The 27,366-nt window shown below is 37.9% G+C and overlaps 1 protein-coding gene across 5 annotated transcripts in view; it reads right to left on the bottom strand.

Annotated features, from left to right (window-relative positions):
- The window catches only part of ncoa2 (nuclear receptor coactivator 2), a 96,715-nt gene that overhangs the window by 30,227 nt on the left and 39,122 nt on the right, over positions 1-27,366 (bottom strand). For all 5 annotated transcript variants that reach the window (XM_073863755.1, XM_073863756.1, XM_073863757.1 and 2 more), the window contains exons 3-9: positions 25,929-26,033; positions 25,086-25,258; positions 19,609-19,712; positions 11,965-12,136; positions 8,819-9,007; positions 4,085-4,186; positions 2,531-2,671 (exon numbers count right to left, since the gene is read on the bottom strand). In XM_073863755.1, the coding sequence (XP_073719856.1) occupies positions 2,531-2,671; positions 4,085-4,186; positions 8,819-9,007; positions 11,965-12,136; positions 19,609-19,712; positions 25,086-25,258; positions 25,929-26,017 (970 nt within the window). In that variant the 5' untranslated portion in view covers positions 26,018-26,033. The remainder of the gene's footprint in view (positions 1-2,530; positions 2,672-4,084; positions 4,187-8,818; positions 9,008-11,964; positions 12,137-19,608; positions 19,713-25,085; positions 25,259-25,928; positions 26,034-27,366) is intronic.

Below are 27,366 nucleotides of genomic sequence, written 5' to 3'. Positions count from 1 at the left end.
AATGCTGCAAACTAAGTGCTCTTCCGCCATACAATATAGTTCTCATTTATTTATACACTTAAAAAATATTGCCACATTTTATTTTGTGCCACCATAGTTAGGGCTCAGTCACACCAAAAGCGTTTATGGCAGTTGCAGGCGCCTTTTTTGAATGATATTCTATGGGCAGGGCGCGTTTGCGCGCTGTTTATGCGCGCCGAGCGCCTTGCGGTTTTCTGCCGCCTGCCGCGCACGCGTTTTTGAAGGAGCGCTGAGAGCGGAGGAGCGCCTGACGTCATTCGCGTCTTCCATTGTCCAATCGAATGAGGGGAGAGGCGGGCCTTACATTGTGGCGAGGGAAGTTTACAGTTGCTTTGAAGAACCGGACTCCACTCGCTCACTCTCTCCTGCGTGTTTGTGCTCCTCTAATCCTCAAACAAGGTCAGAGCAAGCGCCCTCTTTTTAAAGTTTCTGCTAATATGACAGTTAACAGCAAAAGAGCGTTCACGCTTCAATTTTGATTGACAAGACAGCTGACTCGGTGGTTGCTTAGCAATATTAAAAGCCGCGCTGCACTGCTCTTTTTTAAAAAAAGGCAGTGCGTCGCGCCTTGCGTTTGCAAGCGTTTAAAGCGCTTTTGGTGTGACTGAGCCCTTACTCGTGTAACTATTCATGTAACAGTCTTTAAATATGGAAAACATGAAAGTGTTTGGTGGCTTCTAAATCCATCCCTGTTTGGAGCCATAGGATTGAATGAGGCCAGGCTAAATGCCAACACATTCACGACGCGCTGTACAAAGATTAAGTGCACGCATTGAAACAAGATATGCATTTATTATTTGTCTAAGTTGAGGTAAGAACATAGTAAAATATTGAAAAATGGTGGTGTTTTCTTTAAAAAGTACATACATACTGGTACCTCAAAGGTACATATGTACACCAAACCCTAACCTTCCCAGTAACAACTTTTGTACATTTTCCAAAGAATGTACCACAGCTTTCCATGTTTCATACATTATGCTACAGTTGATACAGACATTTCAGACGTAAAAACAAATACCAGTGAAATTTTATTAAACTATGCTAATTTAGATACTGTAGTAATAGCAACTAATATTACAAAAATTATTTTTAACAATTCAACTTTCATAAAGTTAAAGTCACAATGAAATTGATTTCTTTAATCAAGAAACCAAATCTCCTTCCCTCCTCGAAACGATCTCTCTTTACTTCTGGTCATATGGTTTGCAGGTGGGAGGGGTACGGGAAAAGATCACAGTGATTAGCAAATAGCAACATGACCCAACTTCAAATGATCCAATCAGTTGTTGATGGACGATTTGAAGTCGAGCCCTACATTTTTTTTTATTTCAGAAGCCGTTTCACTCTTACACGTCACCATGGGGAATATAATACAATCGCTAATTTCGTTTCATGGCGACTTTAAATATTAATGTAAATTCAAACATTGGCATGTAGCTTTCAAGTATTTTTCAATTTAATACACATTGCTTTAAGATTATGTAATTATTAGGTGTGTAATGATTAATCGTGCAAATGCGTGTTTTCTCAATGAATGAATTTGAATTAATTACGGTGAAATCCCCGCACATCTACAAGCCAGGGGGCGCTCTCGTGCAGAAACTTCCTTTGTGCCACAGAAGAAGTAGCATTACAAACACTATTCCAGGAAATGTCTACAGGAATATTTATACAGCTGTTCTACAAATTGTTTCAGGTATTTTCATGATAATAAAGAATATTTTTAATGATTTAGTTTAACAAGTGTTGCTTTTTTAAATGCACGTTATAAACGAATGATTTTAGATTTAATAAGGACCTCCTACTGACCAAATGCCGTTGTGCATGCACAAGCTGTGCATGAAACACAGAATCACAGCCTTGCGATTCAGAATCGATTTCAGACAGGCATTTTTAATGGGACACACGATTAATCGGTACAGCCCAAGTAATTATCAAGTAAACAGTCGGTAATGAAAGACTAATGGGACAAACACACCAAATGTGAATTCAATAATTTGTGCAAGTAGATTACAATGCAAACTTGTGCGGGGCGATGCGAATGACGCAAATTGGGCAGAGCAATTGCCGTGAAAGCACGCGCTATTCACCTCAAACGTGTCTTCGCACAAGTTAAAAATATTTAACTTGAGTGAAAAATTAGCATGACATGAAGTTAAATCCCACGAGTAATCTAGAGCTAGGAACACGATGCTTTGCGTTTGGCATGTACGTGGCATAAAAGAGAAATTAAGGGCGCCAAGTTGTTGTTTTTATTTTTGTTAATATTTTGTGAATAATATTCGTGACATAACAAACGGTAATATTGTCAGTCTGTACCTAAAACTATACAAACATATTATGACAGAATGGTCTAACCATGTACGTTTATATAAACAAGTACACTGAACTGTAACTGTGTGGCTCTGTTTTAATATAGCAACATTACAGATTTTTCAAGCATTTTACCAACATTTAACAAAATGTCAAGGTGTTTCATATGTGAATGAATGGGACGGTTGAATGGTACCTTCTTGCTGATGGCGTTTGGCGAAAGAAATGTCTCCATCGTTCTGCAGATGAAAGCGCTGAATGCATCTTCTCACCAGGTCTTCCCAGCCTGGTTTCATAGACGCTCGTAACTGGCTGGTGTCTAGTGAAGTGATTTTACCTACAACGCAAACAAATGTAGTTTGATGTTTCTGTTATGATATTTTTTATTACAGAAGTAATTAATATGGCCTTGCGAGTGCTTTAACAATAACATGCCAAAACATGGCCAATGCATCTCAGTTTCAAGGAAATGGAATAACAATAAAAATGAAAACTGGGGTTTTTCCATTAACTGACCGCATGAAAACGTGACAATAGGTGTGGATATTTTATTTTCAGCTAGACCAAATGTGTGATCTCACCATCCACGCTGATCTGTATGTGATCTCTGACCACTTTGTGCATGTATCAGCAAGGTATGTAGCATAAAGCCACACTCAACATCTGAGCCCAAACAGAGATAAAAACTTCCTCAATATGACTCAACATGTCAACATGAGGTGAATACCCATGAGAAAGAAAAAAATCCAAAATCTCATTTAATATTTCATTTTCTAGATATCAATCAGATTAAACGGAGAGCAAATGGAAATTTCTGCTAAGGTTTCACATGAGAAAAAGACTCAGAAATCTCACAAATGTCTCCATTAGAGTTTCGGAAGACAATGTGAAAGCAATGGGTTCAGATCTGCAAAGTCTGTAGTCAAAAGTCAATATTATTAAAGATTTCAGTATGAACTCAAATATTTCTCATCAAATTTATCCAAATCCCAATTATATTACAAAAAATAGAATTTTATTTAATACCTCCATACTTCACACTAATGCATTTCAAACATCTGAGCCTAAGTTATATTTAACTTAAATGAAATACAACTGAGAAATCAACTATAAAAGCCCTTGTGAAACACATCTGAAGTTCACAGAAATAACACATTTCTGCTTAGATCATCACATTTGTGCTAAGATTAAAATTCAAGATCTATAAAAAACTTATGCAGGTATCTCCGCATTTTCTTTGCGGGTTATTCAACATTCACTCAAAAACATTATAAAAATCTTAATAAATCATCTCCATAAGTCCCAGGCCCTTGCCGCAACTTGACCGGACCTTTCCAACAAGCCTACCCCAGACTCCGTAGCCCCTCATAGGCCAAGACACGGCACACCATCCCTTGATTTTGAACGTCCCCAGCTCTGGCCCCTTAAGTCCCAGGCCTTTGCCCGTCAGGTCCATTCATCTACCAGTCCGGGCCTTTCCCTCGAGTTTCTAGCCTTAAATATAAACAGTGCCAGGGAGATCTACATGTGTACTAGGAGACAACTTGTGCCCTACCTCCCAAACTGAATAAAATAGTGACAAAACCTTTTTAAAGTTTTAACTATAAAAGCCATTTCACGTCCTCTAAAGCCGTCTATTAGGGTTTTATTCTCTGTTGTTTTAAATGAAGGGCTGTGCATTCAGATAACGCTGTGATGTAAACGCTCTTTGAAGAGTGGATGTGGAGAGGGGCGGCGTTGGCATGGTTACCTTGGAGGTCTTGGCGGGTGGTGAAGCTCTCATGCGTGGGGAGCATGGGTCTCTCTTTCATGGGTACTCTCCGCGCTACGCAGATCAGACACGACTGGAAATCTACAGTCAGAGAGAAAATGAAATCACATATAATAGAGAAATTGCATCTATCATTCTAGTTTCAGCTTTCAATGTTTATTAATTTCATCTGTAACGATTTTAAGCAATGACAAGCAAATTTATTAACTAGTCAAATGATACACTTGCAAAGGCCAAACAAATTTTGCATTGTGAATGCCTTATGTATTGCACAGCCATAAACATAATAGGATCCAGATCAGTGACAACAACAGATTATTTGGTAGACGTATGAATGATGATGCATTACTGATTAGACGTATGAATGATGATGCATTTGTTCTGTGCATGTGTGTGTCGAGGGGGCGGAGCAGAGAGGAGCGTGGGGTGATATGATGGAATGTGACCTTTTGGTTGTGTGTCATTGTGGAGGCTGACCCTGCTGTGCTGCTCCCATGGAGACCGAGTTAGAGAAGTCATCCCTCATCCACCCACCAAAAGATCATACATGAGAACTACAACCTCCACCAAAATTGTATCTGACACATTGACACACCAGATATAATAAACTCTTGCAGACAGACACAGACTCAAATTGGTTTTGAGTAACACTTTATACAAATTACAGTGTAGTGTGAGACCTGTGTGTAATCCAAGTGCAACTCAACAAGCTTACCGACACCTGTTTGGGGTTTTGAAGATTTAAAAAAAGAGATCCGTTTTACATTTTCGAGTTAGGTTTGATTGTGCAAACACTGCCAAGTGATGCTACAGTGGTGTTGAAGCAGGTTACCAGGGCATTGATATGGTTATATATGATTGTTTACCGTTTTAAGTCATATCTGTATGATATTACAGTGCCCAGATATGACTCTGCTCCTCTTTCAGTGGAAGTCCTAGGCTTTTATGCCTGTTTGTAATCTTTCTGAAAAAAACGTTTGTCTTCTTATGCTGCACAATTTAAGATAGACCACCGTTAATTCGTTTTGGTCATTCTTTATTATTTTCCACATTTTAGAATAAAAGTAAAGTTATCAAAACTTTGAAATATAACAAATGAAACAATGGCAATAATGTTATGACCAAAAAAATCTCCAAAGATTTTAAAAGTTAGAAAAAAATATTCTTGACATTTCATTAACTAGCTTCTTGCGGTCTTACCCTGGGGTGCTTTATAAACAGCACTTAAGGAGTTCCCATGTTTTCTGCGCTCTCATTGGCTACTTTTACATTATCTGGTCCACACTGCAAAAAATGACTCTTACTTGTTTTCAGTATAAATATCTAGGTGTTTTCAGATATAGTTCATTTTAAAAGAACCAAACCCAGTTCACTTAAAGTGAACCAGAAAAGGGACTAGCCGAATGTGACCTCAGTCCTTTTGGTTTTCACAATATAGTGGACTCAAAAGAGGACCCAGTTCTTTTTTTGGTCCTCTTCAGAACTGAAGTGATCTCAGACCCTTTCTTGTTCACATCACAACTTCATAAGAACTCAGACCCCAGCTTTCTGTGCAGCAGTTTATTTTGATACAATGTCAAAACCACACTCGAAGCGGAACGGGAACTCATTGTTTTCAAATCTCAAAAAGAAATCGAACCACAAAAGAACCCAAAAGCGAACCATACTCAGACCACCTCCAGAAGTGGTCTGAGTTCGGTTCGCTTTTGGGTCCTTTTAGGGGGGTCTGAGATCACTTGGTTTGTTCACATATACACCCTGAACTGCTCTGAGAGCGTTTGGAGGGCTCAAACGAACTAGGTGTGAAAACACCCTAAAAATTCTTAGATGTATTTTCTCAATGAGCAAAATGACATAAGAAAATAAGTCTAGTTTTAGACAAAAAAAATATACAATTGAAGTGAATTTGTGCTTAAAACAAGCAAAAATAAATAAATAATAAATAAATAAATAAATAAATAATCTGCAATGGGTAAGAAAATTTTGTATTGTATTAAGTGTTTAAGAAAAAAAGTTCAAGATTTTTTTTTCTTACCCCGGTGGCACAAATTTACTTAAATTATTATTTTTTATTTTAACATTTATTTATGTCATTTTGCTCACCAAGAAAATTAATCTTGATTTAAAAAGTAATTTGCAAGTCATTGATTATTTTTTTTTGTAATAAAATAAATCAATTTGTCTGCCAACACAGCAGTATTTCTGAATGGCCCGATGGCAGAATTACGCAAATTTGAAGCGAAGGTATTTGATGAACGTATCATTTATGCCGAGGTTTGCATCATTATCTCGATTTTGACGGAGATGGCGTTTAGCGGTGTTTCCATCTAAGCTTTGTTTTACTTGTTGATTTTATTTTATTTGATGATATGTTTTATCGTTGTTTAACATGTTAGCATACAAAAAAGAAGCCAAGCTAATATAAAATATGTAGTAAATAAATATAAAAATTATTAATAGAATGTTATTTGGCAGGTAACTTAAAAACTCTGTGCGGGCAACCTGCTGCACACGGGCACCATGTTGCAGACCTTTGCACTACAATATCTACCTATAAAACTTTAATGTGAAGACATTCATGTACATTTTAAAGGACAAGTTCGGTATTTTACACTTAAAGCCCCGTTTATGATGAAATAGAACGGTTTTGACTGAAATTTCGACATATGATGCTGGCCCGAGAATTTTCAGGTGCTTATTGTATGACCTCCCACCTCTAGAATGGCTGTATAGGTGCACAAAAACAATCCTTCCCAAAATGCACCAAACCCCCGTCTACAAAGACGTGAAACTCACCGAGTGGTCAGGGGTGTTCACTGATATGCTCACAAAAAAATTGCTGCAAAATACGCATTCCAACAGGTTCAATCGTAGTTTTTTTTCCAACTCCATTGACTTGTATTAGATGTGCTGTGAGGTACGGTATTACTCCGCGCCGGGAACTTTGTTTCTATTCTTGCAATTGGCAAAGGTGGATTATCGCCACCAACTGGGCTGGAGTGTCTATTATTCAAGCTCTCAACGGAAGAATGTACGGATGTGAGTTGTTTGGAAAAATAGGTCCACAAGTTAACAACGAATGCTAAAACACCTGTTGGAAAGCATCTTTTGCAGCTTGGTGAGTTTCACGTCTTTGTAAACGAAAGTTTAACGCATTTTAGGAAGGATTGTTCCAGTGCACCTATAAACTCATTGTAGAGGTGGGGGGTGAAACCACAAACACCCGAAAATTCTCGGGGCAGCCGCATATGTCGAAATTTCACTCAAAACCGTTCTATTTCATCATAAACAATCTGAAAATAGGGCTTTAAGTGTAAAATACCGAACTTGTCCTTTAAGCAATGGCAACCAAATTTTTTAGCGTATTTTGAATCATTCATTCAGTTTAAACATAAGTTAACTCTTACCAACTCTAATGCAATTTTCACTAAACAAACTACACTCGTATTCTTCAAAGTTAATATGCAATAGATGACATACACTTAAAGGGATAGTTCACACAAAAATTTAAATTCCGTCATCATTTACTCACTCTCATGTTGTTACAAACCTGTATAAATTTCTTTGTTCTGATAAACACAAAGAAAGATATTTTGAGAAATTTTCTAACCAAACTGACCAGAAGCCCCATTGACTTCCATAGTATTCTTTTATCCTACTATGGAAGTCAATGGGGCTTCTGATCATTCCGGTTAAAAACATTCCTTAAAATATCTTCCTTCCTTTAAAGAGCCCCTTGGGTGGTCTCAAGTTAAAACTGCATGAAGTCCCACATTCACTCTGCTTTCACTGTAATAAACTGTGTCTCTCTCTAAAACACGCACAAGCACGCATACACGGGGTCCATGATACCCCTCTCCTCATACACATTCCTGCTTCTGTCCTCTCTCTGTCTCTCCTGTGCCAGGCAGAACTGTTTGGCTGAAAAGCAGCTGGCACACAGCAAACACTGACAGGCCATAAAAAGAGGCACTCAGTCACTCAACACACCAACAGTACCCAGACAAAAATTAAACACTGTGTATGTGCGAGAGAGAGAGAGAAAGAGAGAGAGCGAGCGAGCATGAGTGTGAGAAAAGTGAGGAAGACCAACATTAAACACATAAACATCTCTCGTTCCCTTGTGCTTACTGTCTCACTCACACACACCTAAACCCCAGCCAGGGCCGAAACCAAAGCCAAAACGATTCAGTGGAGAAGTGGGTCTCAAATGCACCCTGAACTCTGGGTGACTCCATGAGGTGGAAGACTAGAAGCAGATAAAGCGAATGAATCCCAGACTGAAACATTTCTATGGGCGGGACACACTGCTGTCGCCTTTTCCTTCAGTTTTTTAGCAACTGGAATGCTCATTCTCTCACCAATGCCAGAAAAAACTCTCAACACTTTAAAACGAAATTAAGAGGCACCGAAATTGTGCACTTATTTCTCAGTAAATATGAATGTGTTTTAATCATTTGTATAATTTAATGAATAAAACCTTAAAATGACTCTCATCTCGTGTCAAATCCTAATCCTCAAAACAGTGTTGGGTACGTCTACCTTTATAATGGCAGTAACTAACCACTACAATTTGTAGATAACTGCATACAGAACAACTTACAATGTGCAATAAAACTATTGACTACGCTCCTGCTCTCCTTTGAAGCATTAAATCTAAAGTTTCTGTAAGATTCACATGGCTTAAGTGTGTTTTAAGAAACCGTGGCTCACCCTCTCCCTCCTCTTTGATGGACTTTGGTTCAGACACTGCGAAACACTGCATGGTCTCATATTTCTGCTGTGCCTCGTGATCTTGCGTCTCCTCAGCCTCGCTGTGAGGGTTCACGAGCATCCGGCAGTTAAAGGTGTGGCTGTTTCGCCGAGGATTCTCGCTGGACCACGGCGCACCATTTACATGTGGGAGAAAGGTAAAAACACATCATTCGCTGTCACTCATTTAAACCAGTTTTGTCCTTACTGGCAGCATTTCCTTAATGAATAAAAAGCTGTCAACACTGACAGTGAGCTACGGCAACAAAGGGACTGGAAGTCATTGGTTTTCAATGAGAACTGACAGTTTTAGGCAATCTGAGCAACAGAGACTGATTGTCAACAAAGTGGAGCAGAGTTGAACTTTATGTAAATGTGTGTAAAATGCTGTTGGACAGGAAAGCCAGCTGGCAAGCAACAGTAACTTATTCACTGTATGTGTAAACAATCTTTTATACACGAGATTTCACTGTTGGTCACTTTAGATGTGACATAAAATAGAAGCGACCAACACTGTACGTGGATTATATTGGGGACTTGGTAAAGAATTGTCCATAAATTAAATCCCGAAACAGGGTACGTAGTGTTCAAATTATGTATTGAAGTATTACAGTAGCTGAATTAAATGTCTTTGTGCAGGCTTGGGAAACAAGGATTAGAACCCATAGCCGCATGGTTTTCATCCGTGAGCCCTTTTTCCTTTTACTTCAGCAGGTGACCTTGCCCTGCTGTCACTTGGAGAGGACGCCATTCTGTTATTCCACTCTAAATCCCAGTTCTTAATACTCTGATTAATGTAATCACATGGTTGGAAATTACCTGCTCTGGAAATGCTACACTTGAGTATTGGGTGATGTAACCAGCATATGATATTCCTTATTAATAATGAAATGAAAATAAATCTGCAAAATGAGAAGATAAAATATTTACTTCTAAGGAAGTAAGGAGGGAATATAAAGGAAGGAAAACAGAAATAATAATAGAAGGAAGGACAACGAACAGAAGAAGGAAGGCAGGAAGAAATGAAAAAAAAAACGAAGGAAATAAAGGAAAGGAAAGAAGGGATGGAGGAAAGAAGGAAGATATGCAAGAAGGAAAGAAGAAAGGAATGAAGGAAGGAAGGAAAGACAAGGAATTTAGGAAGATGTGAAAGAAGGAAGGATATAAGAAAAAAAGAAGGAAAGAAGGTAGGAAGGACGAAAAAAGAGGTCAAAGAAAGGATAGAAGGAAAAGACAAGGAATGGAGAAGGGAAGGAAGATATTTAAAAAGGAAAGATGGTAGAAAGGAAGGAAAGACAAGGAATTTAGGAAGATTTGAAAGAAGGAAAAAGGGAAGGATATAAGAGAAAAAGAAGGAAGGAAGGAAATAGAGGTAAGGAAAGGAAGGAAGGAAGAAAAGGCAAGAAATGGAGGTAGACATATATGAAGAAATGATAAATGGAAGGATGGAAGGAAGGAAGAAAGGATGAAGAAAGGATGGATGAGGAAGTATGAAAGGAAGAAAAAAATTATAAAGAATATAGGAAGGAATGAGGGAAGGAAACAGTAAGCAAAAAGGAGTAGGAAGAAAGCATGAATGGAAGAAGAAATAAACGATGGATTAATGGATGGATAACAGAAAAAGAAGAAAGAAGGAATGAGGGAAGGAGGAAAGGATGTAAGAAGGGAAGAGATAAAGGAGGAAAGGAAGGAAAACAGAAATAATAATAGAAGGAAGGACAATGAACAGAGGAATGAAGGAAGGCAGGAAGAAATGAAAAAAAATGAAGGAAATAAAAGTAAGGAAAGGAATGGAGGAAGGAAGAAAGATATGCAAGAAGGAAAGAAGGAAGGAAGGATACAAGAAAAAAAGAAAGAAGGAAAGACAAGGAATTTAGGAAGATGTAAAGGAGGAAGAGGGAAAAATATAAGAAAAAAAGAAGGAAGGAAGAAAGAAAATAAATGTAAGGGAAGGAAGGAAGGACGGAAGGAAAGACAAGGAATTTAGGAAGAAGTGAAAGACGGACAGAAGGAAGGAAGGAAAGAGAGGTAAGGAAAGAAGGAAAGACAAGGAATGAGGAAGACATATAAAAGAAGGAAGAGAGGAAGGCAGAACGTAAGGATGGGTGAGGGGAGGATTAAAGGAAAAAAGAATAAAGGAAAGAAGGAATGAAGGAAGGAAGGAAGGAAAGTATTAATGTAAGAAAGGAAGATATGAAGGAGGAAAAGAAGGCAGAAATGAATGAATGAATCAATGAATGAATGAATGAATGGGAAATAGGGAAGGAACTAAAAAAAAGGAATGGAAAAAGGAAGAAGGGAAGGAAAAGATAGATGGAAGGATGGAGGAAAAAAGAAAGTTGCAAAAATTACATAGTAGAACGGTTAGGAAGAAAGGATGAAGGAAAGAAAGAAATTATGGATGGATCAATGGATGGATAACAGAAGTAAATGAAGAAAGAAATAAGGCAAAGAGGAAAGGATTAAAGGAAGGAAGGAAGGAATGAGGAAAAGATGTAAGAAAGGAAGAGATAAAGAAGGAAAAGGAAGGAAAACAGAAATAATAATAGAAGGAAGGACAATGAACAGAGGAATGAAGGAAGGCAGGAAGAAATGAAAAAATAAAGGAAAGAAGAAAGGAAGGAAGTAATGAGAAGACAAGGAATGGAGGAATAAAGAAAGATATGCAAGAAGAAAAGAAGGATAAAAGAAAAAAAGAAGGAAGGAAAGACAAGCAATTTAGGAAGATGTGAAAGAGGGAAAAATATAAGAAAAAAAAGGAAACACATGTAAGGAAAGGAAGGAAGGAAATTATGGATGGATCAATGGATGGATAAGAGAAGTAAATGAAGGAAGAAATAAGGATTAAATGAAGGAAGGAAGGAAGGAAGAAATTAAAGGAGGAAGGGAAAAAGCAAATGGAGAAAAAACTAAATGAAAAAGGTATAAAAAGATTTTGAAAAAAGCAGAAATGAAATAAAAGGAGGAAGGTAAAAAATAAGATAGGAAGGAAGGAAGGAAGAAAGGAAACAAGGAAGGTAAGAAGGAAGGAAGGAAGGAATCAAAGAAAAAGTATGTTGGGGTGGCTAGGACAGAAGTATAAAAAAAACCCTCTAACTCACCATGTGACTTGGGCAGGAGGTTTTTGATGAATTCGTTGTGGTCTCCTACATGCAGTATACTGTACACACTGGTGTTCATCAGCTCTTCCTGATTATACCTCAGGTACTGTGTCACATTCTCTGACACAAACACGATGTTCCCCTCCATGTTCACCACAAAGAAAAACCCGTCTAAGGCCTGGAGAAGAAAAAAAAACACAAAGCCTATTAGCACTTCAAGCACAGATGATCAGTAAAACATACTGTTATTATAATAAAAAAGACAAGTAGATGTAACAGCTACTGTACACATCCTGTTTAGATGTGTGCATCATCTAAGAGCTTAATCGTTCAGGTGGGTAGATTCGATAACAAGCAGAAACAAAACAAAAAGGCATCCAGAAAAGGCCTGAGACCTTGTGGACGCTAAACAACAGATCAAATGAAGTCAAGGGGATTATGACATGAGCGAGGGTCTAGCAGAGAGAGCAGGTTTGATCAACAACAGGCTGAACACAATGATCTGACAGGGCTTTCAGGTAAACAATAATGGAGTAATTAGCTTTAGAAAAACACAATAACAACAATTAGCAGTTTTTTTCAATAGGCTTTCTCAAACAGGCAGGAACTAGGATCAGTTGCTTTGCTTTATTTTAAATGCAGGCTACATCTCTTTCAAAGTGTGAGTGCATGCTCAAAGTAAAGGTTGCATTTATTTAGTTACTCCGAGTTCACGACGCAAACATGTTTATTTGTGGCAAGATCTGGAGCCATTTATAGGAACAGATCACCCTTTAATTTAAACACTGTCATCATTTACTGACCCATTTGTTGTTAGAAAATTTGTGTTTTTCTGTGGAGAACAAAAGAAGAATGTATTGGTCGCTCTTTTCCATGCAATTACAATAAATGGTGACTGAAACATTCAAGCTTTACAAATAATGCAACCTCATCATATAAACTGTACCATACAAGCCAAAATACCTAAAACGCACCTGCAGATGTCAAGTGAATTGAAAACAATAATGAAATTAATGAACATTTTTGTAAAAAGGGGCTTACACTGCATTCAGTCAATACATTTTATCAGTATGTCCCCGTTTACTTATTGTTTATTTATTATGACTCAACTTGTATACTTAAATGTTCTAATATCTTTGTATGAATTCAATATTTGGCTTGATGGCTACATCTGGTGGAAATTTTGTGTCAATAGCTCATTTAGAAATCCCCTTGCTGAAAAAAATGCAAATACTTTTTTCCCCGCTGTACATGTACAAAACTCTGTGCAGCATGTTAACTAACAACACAAGCAGCGGTACTCAGGACAGAAGCAGTTAAAGGTGGACAAAAGAGACAAATTAAAACACCAGTTGTGAACAAGAATGATGATTCGATCGACCAAAATGCATGTTAATATGAGTTGTAAATGTGCTCTATGAGTGTTCCCTGGAAATCAGCCCATAACCTTTGTGTTGCTAACGCAATGCACTAATTACTGAGCTATAGGAACTATAATAAAGCTTTATTCACTTTTCATCAGTTGTTGTCGTTGTATTATTAAATACATTTTGTCTATACGATGACATATTTATTTAAAGGTGTAAAATGTTTTTAATGGCAACTAGTGGTGAGATTGCGAATTGCAACCAACCTCAATTTCGAAACGCAATGAGAAGCTACGGTAGCTGCCATAGGACAAACGTAAGGACAAAATGCACTCTGTAGACAGTTTGCCAGTTTAGGGCTACTGTAAAAACATGACAGCGACTTCCATGTACATACCCGCGGTGTATGTAGATAAAAACGGCTCATACTAAGGTTATAAAAACAATACAGTTCATTATGTAAGGCCTTTATACACCACTGATAATATAGTTATGTATATTATATTGCATTTCTGTCAAGAGATCCTTCTAAAAGTTACACATTGCACTTTTAACGTTTTTTTTTCTGTATCGTGATTTTGCTTCTCATATTTTTATATTGGTAGCTTTTTAAAGGATAAGTCAATTTTTCTTTAAAAGCAATCTAGATAATTAACTCACCACCATGTCATCCAAAATGCTGATGTCTTTCTTTAATCAGTCGAGAAGAGATTATGTTTTTTGAGAAAAACATTCTAGTATTTTTTTTTTAATGCAGTTTAAAATTGGAGTTTCCAAGGACTAAACGATCCCAAACGAGGCATAAGGGTCTTATCTAGTGAACAATTTTTATTTTTGCCAAGAAGAGAAACTGGTTTAAAAGTGCATATTTGTTATTTTTCTTCCCAAAAATGACAATCGTTTAGCTAGATAAGACTCTTATGTCTCGTTTGGGATCATTTAGAGTCCTTTGAAACTGCAACTTTAAACTAAGTTAAAATGCAGTGTTGGGGTCCATTAAAGTCCATTAAAATGAGAAAAATCTTGGAATGTTTTCCTCAAAAAACATAATTTCTTCGTGACTGAACAAAGAAAGACATCAACATTTTGGATAACATGGTGGTGAGTAAATATCTCTATTTTTTTTACAAAATGGACTAATCCTTTAATGTGCGAAATATTCCAATTACGTGATGCCAGAGGTAAAAACTGCGAGTTGCAACAGATGTTTCCATTAGTACACTAGATGGTTTCATTTGTACTGTGCATGTTAATTAAATCACATGCATCAGATCATTCCAGCACTTTGACTCAGATAATTGTATTGTAGTTTCTTATGAAGTCACCGGCAAAACTGAGATTAGTTTTACTTGTTAACCAAAGCCCATTTGATGCCACGTGAGTGTTAATTCTAGATGTGACGTTATGTGATGTTGTTAAAAAGATCTCTTTAGCAAAAAATCTCAAAGCTTGATGACGTGTGACAGGGACGATATTGACAAGTCTTAATTAAAAAGAACACAGCCTTGAGTCAAGCATTACCTATCAAGATGGTGTCAATTAGGCCCGCGAATGCATTTGGGCCTCTGAGGGCCTCCAGCAATCTCTGTAAAAGCTGCTGTTTGCTTTAGAATGTGAAGCAGCGGCTCTCAAATCAGTCTTTAATCTTTGGCGAAGCTCTTAATTTTCATATCGTCAAAACAAACAAAGCGCTTCTTCCTAACAGAGAGAATTCAGCTCAGTCACAAAATCACAGCTAAGTTAAAATGCACTAGTAGTAGATAATTGCGAGCAATAGTGTCCATCTTTGTGCCTTGCCCCAGATGTGGCCATCTGGTGGGCATATTCAGTAAACATCACAAAGTAAACAAAGAAATGCCAAATCCACCTTTATTTAGCCAAACTTATGCAACTCTCTAAATGTGCTGATGTATGTGTATTGCGACAAGCATTGGAGCTGGGTGGGCCTGGCTTTACTGCGCTCTGCTGCAACTATCCCAGCGTGGGAGGTTGCATAACTTCCTATACAAAGGAAAGGCTGGGTCTGTCTCCAAACTCAGCACAGTCAAGAACCGAGGTGCGGACACTGAAAATTGCAGAGTTGATAAAGGCAAGCGCACAGTTATAGACGCACACCCAATGGCACTGCTAGTTTGGCAAGCGCACATACCACAAATCCCTACATAGGGCTTCTGAGAACACAAGGCTGCTTTAGCAGATCCTATGGGTTGCTCACACTTAAGCCTCCACCTTCAAACAATGAAGTTTTTCAGAGGTGTTATGCAGGACCGCAGAAAGCTTTACACACTGTGATCGACTGTATTCGACTGTAAAAAAAAAGGGCAGTCGGGTGAGTTTTCCTTCCTTGGCGCTTAGTCATAAGTGGTTTTTAATTAGGTGCATTATAGCGTATGGGTGCGAACCGTCCATTCCTTCGGTCGTTTCAAACAGATGGGAGATCAAGCGCACAAGCAAAGTGGCTATATTTGGCATCCGCTTCGTGTTGATTCGGTGACGGCAGACCTCAGAGGCTATAAATACCCCAAAGAGGAGAGACTGAGAGAGAAGTGGGTGTGAGGAAGACGAGGGGACTGGATGGGCGGATTCGTGCAAAGCTGGGCATCCTGCCTGCTTGGCCAACAGCAGGCTCTGCGTTTGCACTGTAGAGCTGCGCCGAAGTCACATGATACTGCGACTTTAACCATGTTTACCTAAAGTTCGGTGTCTATTTAGCACAGAAGTAAAATGTGAGCTTTTTTGTAATAAAGCGTTCCAGTTAGATGTACAAGTAGGGCTGCACAATTAATCGAAAAACTAATCAGGATCACAATTACATAATGCCAAAAGCCTCAATTACAGCTGTCCATTTGTGCTCATTTCTGTGCATTTCGGCAGTATGTTTGGGCAACAAATACATGGGTAAATCAGAGATTTTAAAATTGATACGTTGACGTGTCCATTAGCCATTAGTTTTGGATTTTTTACTAACAACATAACTATTTGTGATTTAAATTATATTATTTCGTTTTGGATGTTTAGAATGTACCATGCAGCTGCTTCACAAAAAGTTACAAAATATTTCAAACCTTTAATGTAAATATTAATCGGAAAGAATAATTGCAATCACAATACCGATGCGAAAAATCAACAATAATGTTTTTTGTCATAACCGTGTAGCCCTAAATGTAAGCAAATGTTCAATACTGAAGACATTAAAGGACAAGTTCGGTATTTTACACTTAAAGCCCTGTTTTCAGACTGTTTATGATGAATTAGAACAGTTTTGACTGAAATTTGGACATATGCGGCTGCCCCGAGAATTTTCAGGTGTTTGTTGTTTCACCTCCCACCTCTACAATGGGTTTAATGGTGCACTGGAACAATCCTTCCTAAAATGCATCGTTTACAAAGATGTGAAACTCACCGAGTGGTCAGGGGTGTTCACTGATTTGCTCACACAAAAATCGCTGCAAAAGATGCTTTCCAACATGCGTTTTAGCATTGGTTATAAACTTTGTGGACCTATTTTTCCAAACGCCTCACACCCGCATATTCTTCCGTTGAGAGCTTGAATAATAAACACTCCAGCCCAGATGGTGGCGATAATCCACCTTTGCCAATTGCAAAAATACAAACAAAGTTCCCGGCGCTGAGTAATACCATACCTCACAGCACATCTAATACAAATCAATGGAGTTAGCAAAAACTACGATAAAACCTGTTGGAATGCGTCTTTTGCAGCCATTTTTGTGTGAGCATATCAGTGAACACCCCTGACCTCTCGGTGAGTTTCACGTCTTTGTAAACGAAAGTTTAATGCATTTTAGGAAGGATTGTTCCTGTGCACCTATACAGCCATTGTAGAGGTGGGAGGTGAAACAAAAAACACCTGTAAATTCTCAGGGTAGCCGCATATGTCGAAATTTCAGTCAAAACCATTCTATTTCATCATAAACAATCTGAAAACAGGGCTTTAAGTGTAAAATACCGAACTTGTCCTTTAAATGTAGTACCAATACTTTGGTACAAAGTCATTAGTTAGAAAACTCAAAAAGGAACAAAATCTTTTTTAAAGAGTTAAAATAGTAAAAAAGTGTTTGATTGACAGGTGCTTTAGATAGATAATTGGTTATTTCTCATGAGAATAATTCAACAGGGAGGATAAAAAAAAGATTAGGTGTCAAAACATTGGATGTGAGAGCATTAGGCCTTGTAAATTAAATGTAAATTTACCCTAACACACTTGCCTCTATCTGTTATGACTCATGTTACTAATATTAATGAATTAGAAATCTGCTCAATGCTGCCTATTCAATTTTCTCTTCTTCACTGCTGATGGCTTAATTTACTAAATAATAAACTAAAAAAAAAGTTAATTGAGAGCTACTTAAATGACACTTGTTCTAATTAATTTAATAATATTCATATGACTGCTTTCTTTCTTTTTTCCATTATTCCAGAATCTATGACTATATTTATGGCGAGAAACCAATTAATCCATACACAAGTTGATCCACACACTCTAAATCATACACAGTTTAGGGAAGAGACAATATTGGAATCTCCAGTTCACCTAACTGAAGAGCACTAAGACCTCGGCACGCAGTAACATCATCACTCCTGACTACTCCCCCTCTCGCTTAATCTTCCGTCAATATTACTGCGCACAAGGCCGAAGTGCTGCAAGCTAATGGCGCTTTTCCATTGCATAGTACAGTGGTTCCCAAACTTTTTCAGCGTGCGGCCCCCCCTTGTGTACGGTGCATTCCTTCGCGGCCCCCCCCAAAGAAAATCTGTGACAAAAAACCTGTTTGAAAACCACTGGCATAGTACACCACGGTTTGGTTTAGTTTAGTTTGGGTCAGCTCACCTCACTTTGGCTCGGTAGCTTTTCCATACAGTTTAGTAACACTTCGCAGCGGGAGGGATTATACGCGTTTCGTTATATTTGTGTGCATACTGCTGTGACATCATACAAGTGAGAGCGTTGTTGTACATTCCCATACATTTATTTATTTCTCAGTCCACCACAAAATTAAAATTGGCCACCACAAACAGATGTTTGCACATCGCGTTTATAACTACCTCTGTCTCACATGACGGTTCTGTTCAAACACCCTTGGCGTCAGTCGACGGCGCTCCGCTGAGCCTCAATGAAGTTGCATTTAAGCATATATAATGCGGACGTGCATGTCGCGAATGTGCCGCCACAAACTGCAAGTATGGAAAAAAAACTGTTCTGGTTTCACTGATTCTCAACCTGTGGATGTTTTTTATCGCTGAAAGGGAGTTTGCAAACTTATAGCAGAGCACAGATGACAACATGTTTCCTCAAGACAGCGCAAGCTAACAGTAAGCTAAAGCTAATCTTTTAGCGATGACGCTGATGACGATTCTCTCAGACCAATCAGTGATCGACAGTGTTTTCTGTCACTTCTGGTATCAGCTCGGGTCGCTTGGAACCACAACTGAGGTGGTACAAAAAAAAGTATATACATCCTGCACCCAATGGAAAAGCTCCCAAAAGTAAGCTGACCCGACCCAAACTAAACCAAACCGTGGGGTACTATGCAATGAAAAAGCGCCACAAGTGATCTTCCGCCACATTTTATTTTGTGCCACCATACTTACTTGTGTAACTACTAAGTAACAGTTTTTAAAAAGGTTAAACATGGAGGTGTTTGGTGGCTTCTAAATTCTTCCCTGTTTGGATCCTAAGGAATGAATGGGGCTAGGCTAAATGCTAACACATTCATTCCACGCTGTACAAAGATTAAGTGCACGCATTGATAAAAGATAGGTATGTATTAATTTCTATAAGTAGAGGCAAGAACATAGTAAAAAAATAAAAAATGGTGCTGTTTTTCTTTAATGAGCTTATGTTTAAAAATTAATGATTGAAAAATATCAATTCACCACTATTTTCAAATGTAATGCTAGACTGGTTACAGAACTGAATTTTTATCTTTCTGCAAAGTTTGGAAACATCAAATTCACATTTGCCATTCAGAAATTTTTGCAGATCTTCTCTAATCTTACAGGTTCTCATACGTCTTGAGTATTTAATCAGAAACCAGACAGGGCGAAAATAAGAGAAGGAAATGTCAAGCTGAAAGTGACCAGTGACTACTCCCAAATTTTCAAGAAACGTTAGCTGCTGACTGCGAGACAATATTTTGGTCTTTTTTTCAAAAATGCAATCTTATCAACTCTTCTGTTCCTCAAACATGTGGCAAACTCGCTTCTTCTGCATGTCCTGTAGAGTCAGTGTAACCCAGTAAACAACACAGCCCAACAGACCCACCTCCAGCATCATTGGTCCAAGGGCATCTTTGTCAATAACACTTTGGCCTGTCGATGACACATCAGCCTTCTGCACTTCATCCTCATTGGCTGCAGCAGCTTTTTCTGCAGAGAGTGAGAGAGACATGCAGAAAAAGGGTAAGAGGAAATGAGTAAGAGAGTTTAAACATTACCATTCAGAATAATTATGCTATTGCATTAACATTAGGTGAACAAAAAAATTAAGTGGTTTATTAAATTTGGGCTAAAACTCAGCTTGAGTCATTAACATTCTCATGACAGGAACCTAAAACCCTTCATTAGATCCTGCAGTGCCAAAGTGTTTCTTTCATGTGGTTTTGCATATAAGTGTTATTTTTAAAGGGTGGACTTCACTCTCTGCTCAGTCATTTATAAAATTAAATATAAACCGTTCATATTATCTATAAACCAATCTCTTTCTCACTATTTCAGGCCACTGCATGATTGTAGAGACATACTGCACGACGGGACCTCAGCAACACACAAGGCTGAAGCTGTCAGGCTAAATGGGTGCATGTGAAGCATCACACAGCAGCCACGCAGCCAGCAGCCCGGACATGAATGAAACCGTCACTAGACACACACACACTCGCTCGCTAAACAAACCATTATATAAAGGATGGGGAACATCATTTTGGCCAACAAAGTGACACGATCTGTAAACAACACGTATTCGGAAGGCTGCAAAACAAAGCAGTTGAGAGAGAACAGGCAGACGTTGTGCAGATTTAATATTAGAATGTTAAAAACTTTTGAAATCTTTTCTATTTAACGGATATATTATATTTTTTTATGATAATGGGTGGTGGGAGAATGACTAATTGTCATGAAAATGCTAAATAAAGTGTTAGCTTATCTAAAAATGAAGCATTTCTTTTTTTGTAACTACATTTCTGACCAACAAAAACACACCTAATTGGCTATTTATGATGTTTATGTTTTTGGACTTTATTATAAAAATATTAGACATATATAATAAATATGGAATAATTTTTCCTTTTCATTTTGGGGTGAAATGTAATATGAATATGTTTTTGACAGGCTTTGGAAGATTAACGTAATTACTTTACAATAATGCTGTTATATATGCTAAACCAGAAACAAAAATAAATTACTGTGTAAAAGTATTTTCTGAAATGGCCTCAATAAACTGAATTATGTTAGCCTTGTTTGTGTGTCTTTGTTTTCTCCTACTCTCCATGTTTGCTTTGCAGTGTGATAAAGATTAGCCAAATGTTTCCTGTCCCCACTGGAACACCCTCAATCCCACAATTCTCCAGGCCAATCTCACTTCCTGTCTGTACTCATCCATTAAGTGCAGCAATGCTCATGATCATTGGGGCTTATGGGGCGCACGATAGGGAGGCACACTGCGCCAGCATGATGAGTAGCCATATGGCAAGGAGAAGAGCCCATCCATCAGGCTTTCCTCAGACCATTCTGGGATGCTCCAAACAGTACGTTTGTGTGTGAGTGTGTGTGTTTGTGTGGGTGTGTAAGGGAGAAAGTCACAGATATGTATGTGTGCACTGATGATGGGTGTTCGCAAGCATGTTGTGTGTCAGCAGGTCTTTGCGGTACCCAGCAGGAGCTGGTAAACCAGCACCACTTCACTAAAGGAATGGTGATCATTCATTCTCATTCATTTCAAACTCGCCTACAAAATGGTTTCCTGTCTTTAAACTAATTCCTATCAAACAGAAGGAAACTAAGCAAAACAATTTGATCTTGGATTTTGGAAGGATGTGAATCAATGTTTGAAGCTTTTATGGTACATTCACATGGGGCGCAAGCGTGTCTCATTTACTTTGAATGGGTGACGTCATGCATTGCCGAACTGAATTGTGGTTTCGGCCGAAGTTAAAAATTTCTCAAAATTTCAAGGGCCAATGCGTGCGTCAGCCAATCAGATCGCCTAATGCAGAGCCAGAAAATTACGTTTATGCAAGACCGGAGAACGTGTTTTGCGGCCACTGTGATTGGCTGTTGGCCAGGCTTCAAACCCACCCTCTGTCAAGCGTTAACACTTACACCCCATGTGAATGTACCATAATGATCTGCCCTTATATCAAAAAACAAAGCCCCGCCCACAACTCTACTCTCAACCAATCAGTCTGGTCGTGGATAGTAGGTTATAACTCTACATGGATTGCATGCAAGGATCGCGCATCACGTCATCTAGGCTGTGAATCACTCTCTAAATCTTTTTGGATCTGCCCTAGCAGTCAAAAATCAAAGCCCCGCCCACAACTCTGTTCTTAACCAATCAGTCTGGTTGTGGATAGTAGGTTATGACTCTACGTGGATTGCATGTAAGGATTGCACATTAAGTCATCTATTGGGTGTATAAGAATGACATTTTTGAGAAATCATTCATAAGTTAGCAACCAAATGTGGTGTAATTGAGCAAGAATCAGTTTGAATCCAAAATATTTATTTTAAGAAATGCAATTCAGCTCTGCCTACAGCCGTGCATTTTTATGGTATAAACTTTCTTCAGGTGAACTCAAACCATTATATATAAAAAAGCCATCATGTTATTTAATATTCATGATGACGCTTCAAAAAGCACATCCATCCATCACTAACTAACCCATATGACTCCAATGGATACAGATCAGCACAGCAAGTTTAAAAAATGTGTTGAAACATACATGTGACAACTACTCACGAGACACACAGGAACCATTGAGACTCTGCATTGTTGATGCTGTTTCATATTTTGATGACTCTTTTTTAACCTTATTTTACCCTTTTGTCCTTTAAGGCATGCAGTGAAATTAATTAAAACTAAACATAATGATGGACATTACTGACAAGCATCACTCTATAGACTAAAATATTGTGTGTGTTTTTTTTTTTACACAGGCTAGTAAGCAACCACCAAAACACTACAAGAGGCCCGAAAACGGTCCAGAACACCCCAAAAACTACACTGCAATTCACTTCAAACCATTTTAACAACCAATTAGCAATGCCTTGGCAACCACCCAGATCATTGCAAATAAGCACCACTCACATTTTCACTCAAATATAAAAATCTCATTTAAAAATGTTACTTCAATTGAGTGCCTGCAGTAAAAGAAGCTTGGCAATGAACAGGGGTTAATTATGCTGTTAAAATAAATTGTGTGAGCATAATACTCACTAAACTTCGACTGGTGTGTTAAATAAGCAGTGAAGGAATTCCCTTTGTGAAAGCCGTGCAGCTTGAACTCGTTCCAGTCATATCAAGGATATTTTACCCCGCATGCACTTAAGTCTGCTTTTGAATGGAAGTGTCTATTTAAATCATTCATATTAAACCACAGCAACTGAGGAAAATTTCTTTAAAGAGCCATTTGTTGCTACAGGCCTTAATACAAAATTATAAACCCTGCATTTTACCTACAATAGAAGAGTTGCTATTTTTAAGTGCTTCTTGTGAGTCTGAAAAACGTTGCCATTAATAGGAAAACCGACTGCCTTATTTTACACTTGAGGCCTTGTTTACAAGTCAAACAAGTCCATTTGCTTTCTACGGCTGTAAACGCGGTTAGAGAAGCGTGCACTAGCTTAGCGTCACATTGCTCAGCAGCATTACATAACTCAGAAGTCAGTACATCACAAACAATCTTCATCACAGGCCAGTCAGAGTCAATGGACACACACCTACAATTTTAAAGGAACACCGTTTTCTAATATTTTATTATGCTCTTACCTCAACTTAGATGAATAAATACATACCTCTTTTTTCAATGCATGCACTTTCAATCTTTGTACAGCGCTTCTTGAATGTGTTAGCATTTAGCCTAGCCCCATTCATTCCTATGGCTCCAAACAAAAGTTTTATTTTGTGCCACCATACTTACTCATGTAACAGTTTTTAAATAGGGAAAACATGGAAGTGTTTGGTGGCTTCTAAATTCATCCTTGTTTGGATCCTAAGGAATGAATGGGATTAGGCTAAATGCTAACACATTCACAAGGCGCTGTACAAAAAGATTAAAAAGTGCACCACTTTTGAAGAAAGATAGGTATGTATTAATTCGTCGAAGTTGAGATAAGAACGTAGTAAAATATTGAAAAACTGTGGTGTTTTCCTTTAAGAAATTCTTCCTTCTAATCTTTCAATGTGATTGACGGCAAAGTCAAAACAAGACTTACAGCAGCCCTAACACATTTACAATCACCTTTAAATGCCATTAAATGTCTGTCTCCTAATAATTTCAGAAACTCTAAATATGCTAAAACTTCGTGAGAGAAGCCATAAAAAGTGCTTATCGTCTCAAAGTCAAAGTCATGCATTACAGTTTAAAAGTGGAGTGTGACTAACTTTAGTGTAGTAATGCATACTTATTAGTTTATCAATGGGCAGTGATCTCAGTATCACAATTAAAGGATTAGTCCATTTTCTTAAAAAAAGAAAATCCAGATAATTTACTCACCATCATGTCATCCAAAATGTTGATGCCTTTCTTTGTTCAGTCGAGAAGAAATTATGTTTTTTGAGAAAAACATTCCAGGATTTTTCTAATTTTAATGGACACCAACACGTAACAGTTTTAATGCAGTTTAAAATTACAGTTTCAAAGGACTCTAAACAATCCCAAACGAAGCATAAGGGTCTTATCTAAGGAAACGATTGTCATTTTTGACAAGAAAAATAAAAAATATGCACTTTTAAACCACAACTTCTCGTCTATCTCCTGTCCTGTGACGCGCCAACGCGACCTCACGTTATTGTGTAATTACGTGGAAATGTCACGTGTTACATATATGAAACGCACATTTGCGGACCATTTTAAACAATAAACTGACACAAAGACATTTATTAGTATCATTCGACATACAACAACTTCTGAATGGTGGTTTCTCCACACTTGTAAACACTGAGGCGTAGTTTTGCATACGTCATCCGTGACCTCTTGCGTGAGGTTGCGCTGCCGCATCACATAACCGGAGATAGACGGTAAGTTGTGGTTTAAAAGTGCATATTTTTTATTTTTCTTGTCAAAAATGACAATCGTTTCCTTAGATAAGACCCTTATGCCTCATTTGAGATCATTTAGAGTCCTCTGAAACTCCATTGAAACTGCAATTTTAAACTACATTAAAACTGTTACGTGTTGGTGTCCATTAAAATGAGAAAAAACCTGGAATGTTTTCCCTTTAAAAAAACATAATTTCTTCTCGACTAAACAAAGAAAGACATCAACATTTTGGATGACATGGTGGTGAGTAAATTATCTGGATTTTTTAAGAAAATTGACTAATCCTTTAAACGGCCTGATAATAATGATAACTCTTTAATAGAATATATGCACAATTATAATGCTAATGATAACACTCAATTGTCAGGAAACATTAGTCATATGTGATGTTTTTGTAGATTTGTCTGAATACTAGTTGTAAATAATAAACTAGTTATACACGTAATTATGAAATCTCAGTTTAGCATCCAACCAATTTCCTTACCTTGCTCTTTAATCTGTCGAATTTGTTTCACAGTTTCCTTCAGGATTGCACATTTGTCAGGCTTGACGTTGAAGTTGTCGATGTCGTTGAAGTTTGCGAAGATCAGCTCCGCCAGCTCCTCAATGTATTTATTCTCATGTTCTCGATTACGTTTCTCAGTGCTGCGTTTGGGACTGCGGAGAGATACAATTATAGGAAGTTTAGACATGCAATGTGCGACTACAGTAAAACCAACACACCAACTATGTAATATGAAGTTAGGCTTGAATGGACAGTGATTATGGTCTGAACAAAAGGCCAAAAATATAACGCATCAGTACTGTGCATGTTTTGAATAAAAAAATATGCTGTCTAAGATTTTTGTTAGCGCTGTATGGTTTCGGAATCAAAACACTCTTTTCCCTCCATTGTGTATAACCTTGAAAATTTCTCCGAGTTTAGTCTATGAACCTTTAGCAGGTTGCATTTTCAATTTGCCTCTGCGCATCCTCAGCAGTTTATTCTGATGCATGCATGGAAAGTTTTATTAACAAAGAGAGCATACATTGATCTTGCCTATGAATGAATTATATAGACTGATGTTTCCTGACTCAGTGGAAAAGGGCTTTATATAGAAACACGTAATATCTAGGCTGAGCTCCACCAATAGGGGTCTGTTCGAGATTACTGCAATTGTACATTTCACAGGGCTGTCACAATAAACCCTCCAGTATACAGAACTAAACACCGCTTTATTGCAAAAAAAAAAAAAATGCATGAGACTACACTAAAGCCTCTTATTGGCAACCTAAGGACAACATTTACCCAAATTGAACATGCTAGTATACTAAAGGGTTAGTTTACCTTGGGCCCAGAAGGTCCGATGGGCATTCCTTACGCTTCTGAGCCTCTGACCTGGCAGGATCAGACGAGTTTTCCCCAACAGCACTCATCCTCAATACATATCACCTATCGGAGAAAAGAATTCAATACAGACGTTTAGAAAATACTCAAAGGGCAAATCAACCGTAGTAGGAGTTGATAAATGAACACTCTTAGCATATGCGTCATGTTTAAAGAGGCGGAAATGTCATTATATTAAATTACCTCCTGACCAGGTTAAATGACAACATTGGGAGCCAACTTTTTCTCTTGAGTTTTGAGAAAGATTGTGGAATTTCACTTGGAAGTGTCGATCCATTACTTCGACATTTCGACGATTAGTTTTAAATTGTGTGGCTATTAGATACGGCTCTGTTTAACAGTTAAAATCGCTCGCGGCTCGGCATTCTGAAGGTCAAATAAATTCAAGCGAACACACAGCAATACATGCCTGGTGATTTGCAAACAAGCCAAAGAGCTCTTCAGGGAGAGATGCTTTTAAAATCAATTAGTCATTGATGTACTTACGCTTAAAAAATCTTTATAAAACACTATAAATTTTGGGGAGTTAGTCAATGGTTTGACCGTGGTTGCCAGAAAATCCTCGCGTTGCCAGCTTTCTGAACACTTCAGAAATCCCAAAAATGCACTCTTATCATCAATTAATACCATCCTAAATGGCTCTTTAAACTGGCTGGAATATTTAATTACTAATTAGAGATAATTAAAAGCAAAAAGACTTTGGGGTTGCTTTCTGAGGTCATATATTGAGGATGTGGGTTGGCGCTGGGAGGCGTAAGGAGGTCTGTGAAATGAAAATGGGAGAAAATGGAACGGAAAAGAGATTCAATTATACTGTGCGACAATGAGGGTCCCCCTGGGATAGAGTGTGAGAATAAGACAGTGCAGAAGAATGAAAGAAAAGTGGAAGTAATACAAAAGTAAGTGAGATGTAGAGCGAGGACGAAAGAAGTAGAGAGAGAGAGAGATAAAGAGAGAGAGAGAGAGAACAATGTCCCTGGCTCACACCACAACTGTGTGTCGTATACTGTACAACAACAAAAAAAAAAACACTGATGAGCATGCAAGTTTTTATTTAACAAGCACCAACAAATGTGGACACAACAAGTGCACCTGTTCATCTTTCCCACATGTAGCACAAAACACAGTCTTACTTTCGATTAAGATTTGTGAGCTACACAATAACCAGTTTGGCTTGAAAACTTGGAATTCCCTTGAGAGAGAAAAGTAGTACATTTCATCATCTCGTAATGTCCTTGATATGATGAGAGAAGTATGGGAACCGTGCCCCATTACCAGAGGAAAATAAATCAATATCAATTATTGAAAGACAACTGTTTTTTTAAAGCAACACTATGTAGTTTCCATGTAAAAATGACTTACAGCTCCACCATGTGGT

Source organism: Misgurnus anguillicaudatus, chromosome 25 (genome assembly GCF_027580225.2).
Source record: "Misgurnus anguillicaudatus chromosome 25, ASM2758022v2, whole genome shotgun sequence".
Classification (NCBI taxonomy): Eukaryota; Metazoa; Chordata; class Actinopteri; order Cypriniformes; family Cobitidae; genus Misgurnus; species Misgurnus anguillicaudatus.
This window is presented reverse-complemented; position numbering and strand designations above follow the sequence as displayed.